This window comes from Equus przewalskii, chromosome 5 (genome assembly GCF_037783145.1).
Source record: "Equus przewalskii isolate Varuska chromosome 5, EquPr2, whole genome shotgun sequence".
Lineage (NCBI taxonomy): Eukaryota > Metazoa > Chordata > Mammalia > Perissodactyla > Equidae > Equus > Equus przewalskii.
In genome coordinates, this window is record NC_091835.1 from 67,873,091 (window position 1) to 67,891,269 (window position 18,179).

Sequence of the window (18,179 nt, forward strand, 5' to 3'; positions counted from 1 at the left end):
ATGCGTAGACTAGAGCCGGTTCATTCATAAAGAAACAGAAAGGAACCCGGGGTCCTAGAGGTGTTGGCGTATTTGCAATCTAGCAGAAGTGGCTGCGAAGAGTCTGGACGGAAAATACTGGTTCTGGCTGGGCTGGAATTTCTGACTCTAGGCCTCCGTTTTGCAACGTCTCTGGGGTCCTTGGATGGGGGGGGGTGGGGGAAAGGCCAAAGTTCCAATATATTCCCTGTGCATGCCCCAGCCTTCAGCCTCAGATCTTTTATTGTCAGATTTTCAGTCTTCCAGAATCCAACTTCGGAACTGCAATTCTTCTTCTTGGGAAAATTGTTAGAATTTGGGGCCAGATCGTCTGAGGTTTCATTGTCATCATCATCATAATCAACGCATTCGTTTATTCAAGAAATATTTATTAAGCATACACTACATATTGCAGGCGTTGCTCTAGCTTTGGGGATAGAACGATGAATGGGACAGACAAGGTCTCTGCACTCAAGAAACTTAAAACTTAGTGGGAAGAGACAAACATATAAACAAGGAAATACGAGATAATATTAAATGCTATAAAAGACTGTGTGATAAGAAATAGCGATTTTAGGGGCTGGCCCTGTGGCCGAGTGGTTAAGTTCACGCGCTCTGCTGCAAGTGGCCCAGTGTTTCGTTGGTTCGAATCCTGGGCGTGGACATGGCACTGCTCATCAGACCACGCTGAGGCAGCGTCCCACATGCCACAACTAGAAGGACCCACAACAAAGAATATACAACTATGTACTGGGGGGCTTTGGGGAGAAAATGGGAAAAAATAAAATCTTTAAAAAAGAAAGAAAGAACGATTTTAGATTAGTGATACTTTCTGTCAAAGGAAGCCCCATTTAAACTAAGGTCTGAATGACAATAAGGAGCCAGCTAGCAGAAGATTCCGTTAGTGCTATGGTGCTAAGATGGAAATAAATTTTGTTAAATTCCAGAAGAGAGAGAGAAAGAAGAAAAGTCCAGTTAGCCTAAAATAGATGAAGTCTGAGAAGATGGCAGGGGCCAGGCCATGTAAAGGAGTTTGGGCTAATTCTAAGTACCAAGAAAGCTGTTAGCAATGTTTAAGTTGGGGCATAATATGATCTGAACTATGTTTCCAACAGATCTCCCTGGCTGTGGAGAATGGATTGTGGTTGAGGGGACAGGAGCAAGACGGAAAGCGGGGAGATCAGCTGGAAGACTGTTACTTGTAGTCCAAGTGAGAGGTGAGGATGGCTTGACTAGAGCAGTAGAGATGAATGAAGTAGAGAATTCAGGATATGTTTTGGTTTTTTTTTTCCCTTTTTCTCCCAAAGCCCCCCGGTACATAGTTGTGTATTTTTTAGTTGTGGGTCCTTCTAGTTGTGGCATGTGTGATGCCACCTCAGCATGGCTTGTTGAGTGGTGCCATGTCTGCGCCCAGGATTTGAACTGGCGAAACCCTGGGCCACCGAAGCAGAGTGCACAAACTTAACCACTCGGCCACAGGGCTGGCCCCCCTGGATATGTTTTGAGGCTGAGGTCAAGCTGACTTGCTGAAGGACTAGGTGTAGGAAGTGAGGGAGGGGAAAAGAGGAAAGAAAACGCCTAGATTTATAGAGTTCTACTTTGTGACAGATGCACATCACTGTTATCTCGTCTAAAATTCACACCAGCTCTAAGGTTGATAATTGGTATTGCTCATTCATTTGTCAACAAATATTTTTCAAACAACCATCATGTCCCAGGCACCCTTCTAGGTGCTGGGAACAGAGCAGCAAGCAACATAGAGAAGGTCTTTGCCCAGAAGGAGCAAATATTCTTTTGAGAGAAGACCAACAATCTACAGGTAAATAATAAATAAGTTACAATAAAAAAGTAATAACTGCAATGGAGGGGAAAAAAGCACAAGATCTTAATGGGCTAGCATGTAACTTGGAGTGTGGTACTACTCTTTTTTTATATGATATCTTAGAAAACCTGAGGAGGTGACATTTGTGCCTGAGCCTTGAATGATGGGTAGCTCTCATCGTCCTTGTCTTACAGATATGGAAACAGACTTAGTCATACAGGTAGCGCACGGAAGTTGCACTGAAGGATAGAACAAAGAACTTGATTCAATTAAATTCAATCAAAATTTATTCATCTTCTACTATGTGCTAGGCACTCTTTCTATGTGTTGCACACTAGGGATATAAAGATAAATAAGAGATGCCTCGGGCATTGTTTAGTGAGCCAATCTATAAGACCTGTGCATCTCAGGACCAAGATATTTGTTTATTAAATATCCATCACCTTGGGGCTGGCCCCATGGCCGAGTGGTTAAGTTCGTGCGCTCCACTGCAGGCGGCCCAGTGTTTCGTTGGTTCGAATCCTGGGCGCAGACATGGCACTGCTCATCAGACCACGCTGAGGCAGCGTCCCACATGCCACAACTAGAAGGACCCACAACGAAGAATATACAACGCTGTACCGGGGGGCTTTGGGGAGAAAAAGGGAAAAAAATTTTAAAAAATCTAAAAAAAAAAAAAAAAAAATCGATCACCTTAAAAAGTAATGGATAGGGGCCGGCCCTGTGGCATAGTGGCTAAGTTCAGTGCACTCCTCTTCAGCAGCCCGGGTTTGCCGTTTTGGATGCTGGACAAGGACCTATACCACTTATCAGCCATATCTAGGTGGCGACCCACATACAAAATAGAGGAAGACTGGCACAAACGTTAGCTCAGGGCTAATCTTCCTCAAGCAAAAAAAGAGGAAGATTGGCAATGAATGTTAGCTCAGGGCTAATCTTCCTCACCACCACCACCAAAAACAAAAGATAATAAGAGATGCCTTTTAGGCTGTTTGTCTTTCCAGATTAACTCTCCACTTTTTTCCACTTAGATTTGTGTCCAGGAGGCAGACCTTGCCCTCTGGATCCCAGTGGGGTTCAGCCAAAGGGAAGCATTCACAGAAGACCAGATGGAGGGAGGAGCATGCCTGTGTCCCCACTGAAGGTCACCACACCTCTCAAGGCATTCCTTCCCATACACACTGCTCTCTTGTCCTGTTTTCAGTAGTTCTCTCTCCTCACCCTTCAGGCCCATGGTGGTAACATCCCCTCTGATACTTACCTTGGGGTACTGCTCTACCCCTTGTGGTTTCCCTATACCCTGCCCACACCTTCATAAATAGTCTCTTTAGTAAATTACCCTCAGATTATCTTGTTTTCTATCAGGAAGATAGCAAAAGGGCTAAGACAAAAGGCTTTCTCAGGGCCAGGCCTGGTGACCTGGTGGTTAAGTTCAGCATACTCTGCTTCAGTTGCCTAAGTTCACTTCCCATGTGTGGACCTACACTGCTCTGTTAATGGCCATACTGTGCTGGTGGCCCACATACTAAAAAATAGAGGAAGATTGGCAGGGATGTTAGCTCAGGGTGAATCTTCCTCAGCAAAAAAAAAGGCTTTCTCCTCTTGCAGTTTCTTTCTTTTTATACAGGAAGAGACCTCACAGCATATTTTCACCTATATCTCCTTGAGCAAGACTGTATCACATGGCCATCTCTAGCTGCAAGGGAGCCTAGATATTAGCATTTTCTTTTCTACATTCTATAGTAAAGGAAGGCAAAAGAGAAGATGGGTGGTTAAGTTCCTGCACTCCTCTTTGGCCCAAGGTTTGTGGGTTCAGATCCCAGGCACAGACCTACATATTGCTCATCCAGCCATGCTCTGGTGGTGTCCCACATACAAAATAGAGAAAGATTGGCAACAGATGTTTGCTCAGGGCCAATCTTCCTCACCAAAAACAAAAAGAAGAAGAAGAAGAATTAGAAGAATTTGACCTTTATTCAGCACCCCAGAGTTCTCAAAATATACCACTAGTAATATGTAAGATGATTTAGCTAATACACAAACTTAAAAAAAGTTTTTGTTATGTAATCTTTAATGGGTGGTAGGAAAAGCAATAGCCAAAATGCCAAAACTATGACTTCACAAATATTCTTGCTTAGAAGAGGCTAAAGTTGGTACTCAGAAAAGCCAGTAGAATTAGAGAAAAATGTTGAAAAATTATATGGGTGGAAAGGGACTAGAGACCTAGTCACGAAAACAGTACAAAGTTTGGGATGCACTGTAATAAGCTGTTTCCTCGGTGGGGGTATTGAGAGGAAGGTAGTACCCTGAGGAGAGCCATGCTTTGTAAGGATCACACTGGGGGCCCCATGGCAGATGGTGTATCGGGAGAGGTTGGGGCTGGAAGCAGGAAGCCCTATTAGGAAGCCAGTACCCAGGAGAGTAGTGACAGAGAGGGTGGTGAGGACTCATACACAGGGCACTACAGATACAGGTGATGACCTGGTTAAAGGGGATGGAGTAAAGGAAGATGGCAATTCCATTTATCCAATTAGAGGACATGAGAAGAACAGGAATTTTTTTTTAAAAGATTTTATTTTTTTCCTTTTTCTCCCCAAAGCCCCCAGTACATAGTTGTATATTCTTTGTTGTGGGTCCTTCTAGTTGTGGCATGTGGGATACTGCCTCAGCATGGCTTGATGAGCAGTGCCATGTCCACGCCCAGGATTCGAATGGGCAAAACCCTGGGCTGTTGAAGTGGAGCACGTAAACTTAACTACCTGGCCACCGGGCAGGCCCCCTACACCTACTCTTGACTTCTGCTAGCTTGGAGTGTGATAAGCACCAACCCATTTCAGGAAAATGGGAAGTACTTAGCTCTTCTCAGGGGACCTTGCTCAATCGAGGGACCACAACCAGCAACTTACAAAATAATTGAATCATAACCTGTTAGAGCTGGAGGACCCTGATGATCATCTGGTAGAGCTGTTGCCAAACTCGAGCATACATCAGAGTCACCTGGAGGGTCTGTTAATGCAAAGATTGATGGGCCCTACACCGCAGTTTTTGATTGAATAGGTCTGGGTAGGACCCAAGAATGCATTCTGAAGAAGTTTCCAGGAGATACTGAGGTTGCAGGTCTGGGGAACCACTTTGAGAACTACTGACGTAGCACAATTTTTCCCTACCACAGGCTGGGAAATTGCAGCCCAGAGAAGTGAAGTGCATCACAGCAGCAAAACACAGTGAAAAGAACATGGACTTTGCAGTCAACCAGACCTGGTTTCAAATCCTTGCTTATATACTGTGTGATCTCAGGCACGTTGCTTAACCACTCTGAGCCTCAGAATAACAAGGTCATGGATGTTTGTCATTCTTTCTGGCTGCCTGCAGAAAGATCGAGTTCAGGTTAGACAGTGGCAGTGGTTCAGCACTGGCTTCCAGCAGCCAATGTCAAAGCATCGGTCTGCAAATTGCAGTGTCTAGTGTTTAGTGGCAGTTGCCACAGTGCCACCACTGGCTCAGTTCTGTGATTTGAGGCGTTGTTTCTGGCTGCATAGCCTCGGAACCCAGGTCCCCAGCTCTCCTGGTAAGCTGCTTAAATCCTTCTGGAATCAAATACTCATTTTTGCACAAGTGTTGTGAGAAGTAAATGAGATAATGTATATGATATCCTTATCACTCTATTAAAAAAGAGTTGGTACTCATTAAATTGAAGCCATCATAATAATTATTAGTTTGAAGGTGAATTCACAAGTTTGGCCAGAGAGGTTATGCCCAGAGGAAGGCAAATGGTCTGGCCCCCTCCATGGATACTGAGAAAGATGATCCTAAGAGGAGCACACAGTCTAGCCGACTTGGGAACTGGACTTGCTCAGGACACGTCGAAATGCTCATGTGCTAGGGAAGCCTCGCAATAATTCATGAGAGCCTGATCTGGGTCCCACATGCCAATGTATCCCATTGCTTTCCCTTTCCAGCACCAAGGATGCCTGCATCCTCTACCTAGGGTACTCACTTGCCTTGTATTGAGGTACCAGATTGTTGCCTGATGAGTAGAAAATTAGTATAAAAGGAGAGGACTATCTCTATGGGGTATTTCAGCCAGATCAAACAGAGGTCTGAAGAACCATCCCTGCCCCACCCGTGACCATATTTGGCATATCCCTTCCGAAGACCATTCTGGGCACACAGCAACAATTCTGATTGACCAAGTTGCCCGTTTGCTACCTTCCTTTGGATTAATGATTGATACTGGCTGATCAACTACTCTTTCTCTTTCATTTTTAGATATGTCAATATCGGTAGATAAAGTTGAGAGAATTCTTTTTCTCCTCTACTTGCTCTTCACTCCTTCCTTCCTCCAATCAACCACCAAGTCCTATCAATCCCACAAATATAAATATTTCCTGAAACTGTCCTTTCTTCCAGTCTCCTTTGCCACCTCTTTATCTCAGCCAACATCATCTCTCATCTGCACTCTGCATTGTCCTTTTTGCTTGCTCTTCTCCCTGGACCTGCTAATTCCCTTCCAATCCATTCTCCACTCAGCAACTAGAGTGATCTTTTTAAAACCCAAATTTGATCAGGCCACTCCTCCAAGCTGAAAGCTAATTAAATTAATTTAATCTATTAAAATCACTACTTGTTCCTCTAGAAAAATGTCAGAAATCCTTAGCCTAGTACAATGCCTATTTGCACTTGCAGGGGCTTAATAAATATTTGTTGGAGGGAGTCAAGTCTCTGGTCCCTGGGAGGAACTGCCTTGACCCTTTGTGTGTTAATTTGCCTTGTTTAAATCTCAGAGCACCTCCTTATTTCCATGCTCTTGGTACCAGTTCATTGTAGCCTCTGGCATCTCTTACAAAGTGATTTCCTCAAGGTCACACAGCTGGTGCATAAGCACCAAATAGAATATACAGCCCTATTGTTCTGAACTGTAGAACCCCAGTTAAGTGGGAAGCAATCACATTTTAAAAGTGACAACCACTAGTAGGATGCTTGATCCTCCTGCAACACTCCCACCAAGTTTCCAGGCCTTGGTATGGAGTCTCTCAAAGATAAAGGAAATCCGCCTCCTCTCCCGACCAAAGAAGCCCTTTCACGTTTGCACAATTCTAACAATTATTGAAAATCAGACATTTCAAAAAATAATCCACCCTAGTCAGTTTATCAAAGGATAGAGAGAATGAGGGAAAGGAGGCTGTGTGTGAGAGAGACCCACACCCTCCTTCCTGTGGTTATCCTAAGGTGCTCTGGGTCAGCTGCCTCGGAGAGGGAAGAAGGTGGGTGACTTTGCCTCCAGCTTTGTTGAGGGGGCGATTCACGAAATCTAGTCTCAAACATTCTACGAGATACTGTAGACTAGCCAGGGACTAGAACAAGGAAGGGATGTGTGTGGAGGAAACGGGATTAATCCCAGCTCAAATGTTGGGTGGAGTCCCAGCTGCTGCAGCTGCTGAGGGCTTAACCAGCTGTTCCCTGGGCAGCTGCAATGTTCAGCCCAGACCTGGCTCTCAGGGTGGCAGCTCTGCTTCAGCTTAGGGCCATCAGCTCCAAGCTAAGCCAACGCTCTGCTGAAAGACTCTCTGGAAAGCAAAAGAAAATAGCCAAAAAAAAAAAAACAGTCTCCAGTTCTAAGGACTTCTGTTTGGACACCATGTGGTTTGAAATCAGACAACTGTGTTCTTAGGTTGCGTGGTCCCAAGGAGAGAAGTTGAGAGATGGTTTGGGTTTAAGTTTCAGAAAGAAGCAGAGCCAGGGCTGGAGGTGCCATCTCCAATTCTGTTCCTGTCCTGCCCTGTACGGCTCCAATTTCCCTACACTGCTCCCCCACCCTCTGCTCCCATAAAAAGCTCTATGTGGGGCTGGGGACATTTCCTCCTTGTGATCAGGATCAGAACTGTGCTCAGATGAGGACCAACCTTCTTAGGGATAAAGGTGACCCGGGAAGACCATCCAATTGCCAACTTCCTTTTTAAAATGCATGTTTGATTTTTTTCCCCTCGCCTGCTTCAAATCCTACAATTGTTTTTCATCTTTAGGAGAAAATCGAAAATCCTTAAAGTGACTCACATCTCCCTCTCACTGTACTGAACTTGTCCATGATCCTCTGATTCATCTTACTCTTGCTTCCCAACTCCAGGCCTTTGCACATGCTATTCCCTCTGCTTGAACCACTCTTACTCATCTTTCAGGTCTCAGCTTAAATGTCACATCTCATCTCTTTCACCACACTCTACAACCTTCTGTTTATGTCTGTCTTTCCAGATGAACTGTAAGAGCCATGCCTGACTTCATTGTCCTATCCCCATGGCACAGGACAATATTTAGCACATAGTAGGCACTCAGTAACACCTCACGGGAAGCATTCATTTGTATACATCAACCAAGTCACATCTGGAGACAGTAACAGGGGAGGAGGGTTTGAATGTGCTAATTGACCATAAAATCCTCCACAGGGAACTACCCTGACCAGTCGTAGCCTCCTTCGCATAGACACCTGCCTCAGTCTCATAACCAGAGAAGAAAATTTCCTCTGATATAGCAGAGACCACAAGAGCACAGTCAGGGAGAAACAGGTCAAGGCTCTAGGTCAGAAATCCTCATATTTCAGGCAGAGTTGGTTATTTTCACTAAGTGAAGACCCCATCTTAGCACTGGCCTCTTCTTAATTTAAACATTTCTGGAAGCTTGTCTTAGTCTGCTATGGCTGCCAGAACAAAGTACCAGAGACTGGTTTAGACATCAAACATTTATTTTCTCACAGTTTTGGAGACCAGAAAAGTCCAAGATGGAGGTTCCAGCCGATTTGGTTTGCGGTGAGAGCTCTCTTCCCAGCCTGCAGACGGCTGCCTTCTCACCATGTCTTTGCGTGGCCTTTCCTTGGTGCATGTGAAGAGAGAGAAAGCAAGCTCTCTGGGTTCTCTTCTTATAAGGACACTAATCCTATCAGATCAGGGCCCTACTCTTATGGCCTCACTGGACCTTAATTACTTTCTTAGAGGCCCTATCTCTAAATACAGCCGCATAAGCATTAAAGCTTCAACGTATGAATTTTGGACAGACACATACATTCAGTCCATAATGAAGCTCAATTTCCCCTCTCCCCTAATCCAAAAACAGCTGAGTCTTACGCTGTGTTGGTATACCAGCCTGCTGTGGATTCCTGCCAGAAATCTGCACCAATATATATAGTTCCTTAACTGGGGGCTAGGTAACTTTAGTTAGGGAAGCCAGCCATCTGGGCAGGAGGAAGAAGAGCTAACGAAAATGAGAGAGAAATAACTGTCAGAAAGCTAGGACTTATTCGTGACTCAATGAAGGGAACAGGGAAGAATCAAAAACACATAGGATGTGGCCCCATCCATCAAGGCAGTCTTACTTCTTGTTATTTCTGCTCCAGTTCCACCACTTACTGGCTGTAGTAACTTGGGCAAGTGACTTAAACCTCTCTTTGCCTCAGTTTCCTCATCTGTAATACAATCTCATAGGGTTATTGTGAGGATTAAATGAGAATGCATGTAAAGTGCTAGAATAGAGCCTGGCAGGTAGTGTGTTCTCAGGAAACATTAGCTACGTATAGTTGCACTTCCCAATCTCCCACTCTAACCAGCCTGCACATCCCAGATTCCAAGTCCTTGCTGGTGTTGTTACTTCTGCCTGCATGCCCTTTCTGGTCTCCTCCACCTACACATGCTTCAACATCCCATTCAGGCCCTACTTTCTCCACAAGGCCTTCTTTGTACTAATATGACATTTTTTGCCCATAAAATTCATCTTGATTAAGTAACAATGTTGCTTTGGTAGTTAACATTCTTATACCTTTATGTTTATTCCTCGCGGGAAGAAACTGTTTCTTTATCTTTTGTGTGTTTTTCAGTGTCCTATGCAGTGCTACACTGTAGATTTCAGTAAATCCTGCTTGAAGAAAGGAGCCAGGGGAGGTCTGGATTCTAGCCATAAAAAGGTCACCTGAGCCTTGAAGCAGTGATTCTCAACTCTGGTTTCCCAGTATGCAGAGTGGTCTTGCCGGGATTATCACAAAATGCTTTGAAAATTCTCAAAACAAGATTACTCTCATACTTTAGTTCTAAAACAAAACCAAGTCTGTCACACAGCACCTTCTAAAGACAGCAGTGTTACTGAATCAAACGATTATAGGGGGGACAAAATCACCCAAAAGTTTAGGAACCATTGATAGTGCTTCTAGTGGAGTGATGAGGAGAGAAACAGACAGACAGTAGAAAGCAGGAAAGGCAGTGAGAAATGGGCGCAGAGCATAGATGGCATTTACAGAGTGCCTCTTCCACACTGGGGACATACACTGATCTTGTCAAGAATCCTGTCGGGGAGGTATCATTATCTCCGGGTCTGCCTGACTGCCAAGCCATGCACTTTCCCTAACCCCCACTGCCTATTTTGTTGATGTGAAGAGGTGCTGCAATTAGAGATGTTGTACGGCCAAGTGAATATGCCCTCCTGGCCAGCTTCATGGAGATGCTGCTCTTTGCTGCTTGAAGGCAGGTGATAGATTTTTTTAGGGAACTGGGAGGGCCTCAAAGAGACGAGGATAATGAGAGATGGAAGTGAGGGGTGAAAGGTGAGTCTCAGGCCTGGGAAGTAGTCTATAGGATGTAGTTTAAGGGAAAACAATTAGTTCTCCTTGTCCCCAAATATCTTCCTGCCTAACTTATTAAGGTGCTAGGAATCAGCACCTTATGGTTTTGTGGTCTAAGGCCTTATTTTTAGCAGGGCTTTAAGACATATGCATTACCTGGGAAGGGGAGTAAAAAAAAAAAAAAAATGGAGTCCATCAACATAGGAAGACTAATTAGTTTATCAGATTAGTTATCACCTGGAATGACATGACAGGAGGGCATCAGGATATGATAAAGAGAGACAAAGGCAGGTTTAAAAAGAAAGTAGAAAAGGTCCACAGGTTGGACTGTGTTTCTGAGAGTGGGGAAAGGCGAAGGTAGGTACAGGAAGGTAGCAACAGGCACCAGGTGAGGACTGAGGGAAATGATGGGTGGAAGGACACTAAAGGTAAACTTAGCCCGCTTCCAAATGTTGCCTTTATCAAGCACTACCTGGAATCCTAAGTATGCTTTCACCTCCAGACACTGAACTCAAGGGTTACAAGGGTGAGGGAGATGAGGGGGCAACTTGAATTCATGAGGAAGTCGGGACTGTGACAGGCTATATGCCTCCAGCTTCTAGGAGCCACAGTAATGCAAAAGTGGGTGGTTTGCAAGAGCTTTCCCAATGAGAGGCAGGTGGCTCCTTGCCAGCCCTGGACACCTGTGGCTCAGCCCTGGTAGTTTAACAAGCCCCACCCACCATCTCTCCACTCCTAGGAGAAGGCTCCTTTGCTCCAGTCCACCCATCATCCATTTAGTATATATAGTTCTCTTTCCTTTGGTTTGGAAGGGAACTGATCCTGAAGGCCACCAGAGGGCAGTGCATAGCAGAGACCCTGAACTGGGAGAGCACAGCGGCTACAGGGAAGGGCAGGTACCACCAACCCCCACCACCCCCCAGGCCCTAGACACTCCCCTTCCAGTGCAGCCCAACTTCCCCAGAGCTTCCATTCCTAATTGAGGGGTGCCTGCCTGCCTGGATTCCAGGTGTCTGCTGCGTTGGAACCCAAAGCTTCCAAAAACACTTAGTCCAGGGAAGCAGGACCAGGGATAGTGGGAGAGGGGAGAAGGGGAGGCAGAGTAAGCCAGTAGAAACAACAACCAGGACTGGTGACCAGGAAGGGGCTCTGGTTTTACTTCCTACATGCCCTTGCTTGGAGAGCCTATTTTCCCCCAATATAACAGGGCTGAAGCCAGTCTCTGTGAGCAACCCTTCAGGAGGGATAGGTTCCAGCCCTCTGTCCGGGTTCTTTCTCTTGACCAAGAGTGTGTGGGGACTATCAGTTATGAATTAGCTAGAGATTCCCACTGGTCATCAGTGAGTCCAGTGACATCCCAGAAAAAAAACATCGGCCCCATCCAGACCCTGACACAAGGGTAGGATGTGGGCTAGGCTGATTCATGACCTTGAGAAAGGGCTCAGGACTGCAGGCTAATGGTCAGGGGGTCAGAATTCTTTGCATTCAGTACCCACAATGGCCTGAGTCCCTGCTGGAGTCGCTATGAACATAGAAAGGACCCACAAGGGCCCTCTCCCTTGTTCGACAACCCTGGACCCTCCAACAGTCGTATGCAACCGTGGGGACAGAATGCTGGTCCTCTCTGGGTGGGAGAAGGGACTAGGAGCCCAGAAAAGGGCACGACTGACTCTTCTGGTCTCTGTTGCTGATTGATTGGGATGCCCCCTCAGTGGGGAGGAAGAAGAGCAGGAACACCTGCTGGGGAAGAAGGGAGGAGTCGGAAGTAAGGGATTGACACCAGGTTGGTCCCCTTCCTCCCCACTTCCAGAGGTGAATCACCCTCTAAATAGAGATATTTTCCAATAAGCTCCTGGAAGCCTTCCCTTTATTAGCCCCCCTGTGGGAATGTCGGACGTCACATTGGCTGGCTGTGTCAGACAGTGTTAACTCCAAGCCCTAGCCCCTCATCTTGCCAGGCTGGGCAAGCAGATCATTATATTACAATTTATAAATAGAAAATAAAATAAAATAATCAGGTGGGGCTGAGGCACCGGGGCAGAAGAGGCGAAATAGTCCCCGTCAAGAAGTAACCACCATCTACTCCACCTACCTAAGACCCGGTATCATCTCTTTACGGTTGGAGGTTACCCCTAAACCAGGCAGTCCCGTATCGCCTCCATTTTTCTCCCCATTCTTCCCTCCCTCCCAATCAGCATCGGTTGCTGCCCACATCCCCAGATCTCAGCCCGCACGCCCCTTTTCGGCGGGCGCCTCGAGGTTTCTATGCCTGGAGTGCTCAGCCCAGCAACTCCTCCGCCAAGCGATAGAGGAACCGAGAGTACCAATGCATGCCAGTCGGCTGGACGGCCCCGCCGGGAAGCAGCGCCCCCAGCGCGTGCAGCAGGCGCAAAGGAGCAAACGCGCGGTGTGCCCACTGATGACTCTCCAGAACCGCGTAGCAAGAGGCCAGGACGTCGTTGACCAGCAGCGTCCCGTGCGCTGTGAGCGGCGCGAACACCCCCACGGCTTCCTCCCGCGCCACGCGAGCCACACGCGCCGGCCGAAGGGCGTCCCCGCCGGGCGCCAGCACTGAGTCCCCCGCGCGCAGCCGGCGCGCGAACACCGGTGCAAAATCGCCTGGCGCCGGCGCCGGCCCGCGAGCGGCGAACACCAGGTGCCAGGGCGTGAGCAACAGCTTGCGCGGGGGCCGCTCGGTCTCCACAGCCACGAAAGAGGCCCGGCGCTGCAAGTCCCGGTCCAGAAAGAGCAGCACCGGCGTGGGCACCACCCGGCCCGTCGCGTCTGCCGCCAGCACCCAGTCCCCGCGATGCAGTTCCCTCAGCCCCTTCCGCTCGCCGCTCCGCAGGCGCACTGTGGCATTTCCCGGAAAGCAGCCGCCTGCCCTGACCGCCAGTGAGTTATCTGCAGGGAACAAGCACAGAGAGGATTGCATGAAGACCAGCGGTTCCAGAATGTTGGTACAGATTCTCAAAGATGTGGGTCAAGCCCAGCGCAGACCTCACCAGTCCGGGGACAACATGCAATGACCCGCGGATCTGGCCCCGACCTGGGCAGGAATGGAAGGGTGGATTCCAACACTAACGCCCACTTGGTCTCCCCTAGAGTCGCAACAGGGCAGTGCAGCCTCAGTTTCCCAGAGAGAGCCCCCTTTGGGCGGACCTCACCACCCACCCCCTACTGTACCGGCTTTGACCGACACGTGGACGTGGTTGCGGGACTCGTAGTAGACCCAGTCGAAACCGGCTTCCACTGCCAGGCGCGCCAGCAACCCATACTTATTGCGGTCGCGGTCGGACGTGGTGATGTCCAAGGCACGGCCTTCGTAGTGGAGTGAGTCCTGAGCATGGTGGCCGTCCTCATCCCAGCCTTCGGTCACCCGCAGGCGCACTCCGGGCCACATGTTCATCACGGCAATGGCTAGCGCGTTCACCCGCTCCTTACAACGCTGGTGGGGAATAAAGGAGTAGGTCTCCTCACTACAGCCACCACCACCGTGGGGGCAAAAGGGACCTGGACGGGAAGGGTCAATTCCTCTGTTTTCCCCGCCCCACTCCACTCCCTCCCAGCTTTTGAGTGTCCTGGAGAAGTGAGAATCTGAATAGGTGTCGCCGCCAATGTGCGCTCCCTTTCCAGAGCATCGTTGGAAAACTGTGGGGTCACCTCTGAGATTGAGAGGGGACGCCTATATCTAGCTCTTTCCCCACTTTTAATGCCCGCCCCTCACCCCTATTCTTTCTGGGACCTCAGCTTAACCTGGGAGAGGGCGGGTGGAAGCTTGGTCAGGGAGGGGTTGAGCAGCCTGGCTCCCGGAGAGGAGCCCCTGTTTGAGCCTGGCCCCCGCCCCAAACCCCGGCTGCCTCCCTCCGCCTGATTCATCTTTTGTTTCGTTGCCTTCCCTGGCACCGGGCATCGCTTCCTTCCTTCCTTCCTCCTCCTCCTTTTGGCCCCTCGCATTAACCCCTTCGTGGAGCGAGTGCCCCCCACAGAGGTGCCCAAGCGGAGCCGTGAGGGATCAAGGCTGCTGGAAAAGGGTTGGGGTGGCGGGGGCTGCGGGAAGTACAATGGCCATTCTCCGGGATGACTTAACCGAGCGAGAATCCCGGGCCGAGGCCGGGGACGCGCCGGGAGAAGCGGACTCAGCAGCTCCATCCACAAAGGCGCTTTTCAGCCGCCCCGGCGAAGAAAGAGGAAAGGGCAGAAAGCCGCGCCCCCAATCCCTGCTCCGGCCTGCCTGGTCCCCTCCCCCAGCGCGGCCAGCTTTCCAAGATCCTGCTAAGGTTCTGCCACCCCTGAGAGCCCCCATCTCTCCCTCTCTCTTCCAGATGCGGTCCAGAAAGGCGTGGGAGAAGCACCTGAGAATAACGGGAGCTGCCTTTGCGCGGATCTGGGGGGCCCCCTGCAGGGTGGGAGTGGAGAGGAGGAAAAGCAGCAGCGGCTGGAAGCCTGCACCCGGGGGAGTGAGACCAAGGTTATCTCGGCCGCTCCAGTCTGGGAGCCGGAGACCTTGGCGCGCACCATAGCATGGACATGGCGGGAGGAGGCGCAGAGTGGGCAACTTCCTTTTCTTCTCCCCCCTCTGACCTCTCACCTCGGACTTGGTTTTCTCCTAACTGCCAGAGAGACACTTTCCCCCTAACCTTCTTCCTGAGTCTTCTACACCTCCGCAGGGTTGGGGGGGGGGGGGCGGGGGGGACAGGAAAAGTGGTAACTCCTTCCAACTTTTTGTCGTTTTGTCCCCTAAGGAGGCCCTGAGGCCTTGACCTGCGGGGGCAGCAGCCCAGTGCAGAGCCAAGTCAATGGAGGCCTTTTGCAGCCAGGGTGTGGGAGATAAGCAGGCCAAGGGGGTTCCCAGGCCTGTCAGAACCCTTCCTGGGCCTGTCCCTTGTTTTGCCCTCTTTGCTGCAGGTGGCAGCCAGAGGGAAGGGCCACCATATTCCATGACCCAGGAGGGAAGGAGTATCCCCAATCTCTGGGCAGGAGGAAGGCTTCAGGGCGGGAGCAAGAAGGAATTCTTTCTCCCCTGGACAGGTTTTCCTAACAAAATAACCTGGAAAACTATGGCAATTAATCAGAGGAAATCCGTACCCCTCCCTCTCCCCCCACCTCCCCACTCCATACACAATTAGGTGGTGTAATGGAAAGTGTATAAGACTTAGAATCAGGAGTCCTGAATTCTAGTCCCAACTATGCCACTAATTAGTTTTAAGAATTTGATTAAATCACTTTTCCTCCTGGGACCAGCTCTCAATGTAAAATGGGGGATGAGGGAGGTGGAGGAGGATGGAAGAATGTGACTTTCAAGTTTCTTTCCAGTTCTGACATTTGAGATCACTGGCCAGAGGTGGTCCTTCTCTCCCAAGTCATTGCTCACTTCATCCTAGGTTGGTTAGGTTCTAGTCTGCAGCAGATGCTCAATGCATGGTAGTTGAATTCATTTTAATTCTTTAATTCCAAGGAAAGCCCCTGAGCTAAGCTGAGCTTGAGGGATGCAGGAGCCCTCTGATTCTCAGGTGGGCCCATCTAATTTTCTCACTGAAAACTGCTCTTCACCCCAAGACAATCGTTTAGATTCTAGAAAAGCCTTGCCCTGGTTCTAGGATGCCTCTCCCATGCCAAAGACAATTCCTGCTCAGCTCCTCCTCAGGTAGATGGCCTGGTGACCTGACCCTTGGCCACCCCTTTGCCAGCCCCCTTCTGTCTCTTTGGCCCACAGAGCTTTTCCACAATCGGGTCAGGAGACAGGCTAAGGGTAGAGCTTTCTGTCTGCTGCCTAGCTAGCTCCTGGCCCCCAGCTCACCCCAGCCCTTCCTGCCTGGCTTGGTAGCTGACCCCCGGTCCACGCCTCAGCCATTTCCCGTCTCGCCTGCCGCCATCCTCCTTTCCCCGCCCTCACTGTCTCTCCCAGCTTCACTCTCACTAGTCCCTCCTCCCCCTCGCCATCCCAGCCTCTCCTCGTTGGGATCCCTCCTGATCACTCAGTTCAGTCAGCAGGGTTTTTTTCTGTTGGGGGAAGGTCTTTCGGACTGAGGTCTCAATAGATGAAGCCCAGCTCACCCTCCCGGGCTGCTATAGGAGAGCAGAGGAGTTGACAGTGCCCTGGCGCAGGTGAGGAGAGGCCCTCCTTACCTCGGTCATCAGGCGGTCTGCTCCACTGTTCTCCTCATCCTTGAAGATGATGTCGGGGTTGTAGTTGGGCACCAGGTCCCGGAAGCGCTCGGAGCCCCTTGCCACCCTCCCTTCGGCTGGCCCACTGGCGCCCAGGGTCCGCTCAGGCACGCTGGGGACAAATTGCTTGTAGAGCAGCGGCACCAGCTGCTTGCGCACGTAGCGGCGCCGGCCAACCGGCCCCCGGCCCGGACCGCAGCTCTGGGCCGGCAGCGCCAGAAGTGCCAAGCAGCACAGGGGCACCAGACTGGCTGGCAGCGCCATGGATGCAGCAGACTCGGGCCAAAAGGGAACGTTCTTGTCCTCACCAGTTCGCCCGTCAGTTGGGCATTTCCCCAGGCACCAGAGAGCGCAGCAGGCAGAGCTGCCCCCAGAGTGCCCTAGAGCGCTTGTGGCTCTGCGCACCTGGCTGCCGCCAGCTCTGCCTACATGCCCCCGGGGGGTCTGGAACCTGCTAGTGACGGGCCATCATAGCAGGGAAGGGGGGTCGTGGGTGAGTGCCAGCCCAGCTTGGCTCTGCTGCCTGGCTCCAGCGCTGCCAGAACGCCCAGGCTCCGCCTTAAGTGGCCCCTGGCCCCGCCCCCCGCCCTTCTCCCAGGACCGTCCCGCCCCCTCCCACCAGGGCGGGGGCTCCAGTCCGTCACTGCTGGTCCATTTCGTGACTGAAGCAATTAACTGTCCCATCCTGGAAAACAGGCAGGGACCTGCCTAGGAAATTCTAGTAGCGTTACAGTCGTTGGCTGCCTGGATAAAGCATCCTTCCATCTCCAAGCCTAAGCTTGGCACCAAACCATCCTCCTCTGATACTTGAATTGGATCTTTGCTCTCCCAAAGCCTACCCTGGCAGGCCATGTGCTCTGCTATCATCCAGGAGGTATGAGTTCTAGCTTCTGTCCAAGGCCAGCCAAGCCCTTTGGGCATATAACCAACCAGAACCTCCTTTTCTCTGTGGTCCTCCCCAAACCTCCCCTACTTCCATCTTTCCTCACCAGCAGTAACCAGGACTGGAAGGGGTGGGCACCAGAGGACCATTTTCCCTGGTAGCTTTGCAGCCTTCTGCTGGGAGCTTCCTCAGAATCAGGAACAGAGCTCCATAGTTATAGTCTAGTTGAAGACTTCAAACTTTTGTCTCCTCTCTTGTCCTGGCCAAACCCCAACAGCTGCTTCTTTTCAAACGAATAACTTGTCAATTGGAAGCTGGTGGAGGGCAATGGGTACTTACATTTGTAGTCTCTAACAGGCTAATAACTGCTTCTGTTGACCTTCCATCTAGGCATCTCTCTAGCCTTCTTCCTCTCTGGACCCCCTGGGGCTCTGCCTCTGGCCACTCAGGTCTCATCTCAGAGGCTTTGAGCCTGCAACACTTCACCCACCAATCTACTATCATTTAGAAATCACTTTTTCTCAGAAGCCTTCCCTGATGTCCTGACAACTGCCCATCTCTGTGTTTCCTTGAGAACCAGTAATTAACTGCCATCCATTGTGGTACAATATTAGAATTATCTGCAACCTTTACTAGACAAAACAATTCTTAAGCACAAACTTGTTTATCACGTAGCCCTATAGCTAACT

The 18,179-nt window shown here is 49.8% G+C and overlaps 1 protein-coding gene across 1 annotated transcript; it reads right to left on the reverse strand.

Moving 5' to 3' along the window:
- Positions 1–8,558: 8,558 nt before the first annotated feature.
- DHH (desert hedgehog signaling molecule) lies at positions 8,559–17,172 on the reverse strand. Its single transcript, XM_070621171.1, has 3 exons — positions 16,569–17,172; positions 13,626–13,887; positions 8,559–13,343 (listed from the first exon to the last, which is right to left on the reverse strand). Exons 1-3 carry the CDS (start codon positions 16,869–16,871, stop codon positions 12,718–12,720), a joined length of 1,191 nt encoding a protein of 396 aa, XP_070477272.1. The 5' UTR covers positions 16,872–17,172; the 3' UTR covers positions 8,559–12,717.
- Between the last annotated feature and the right edge of the window lie 1,007 nt (positions 17,173–18,179).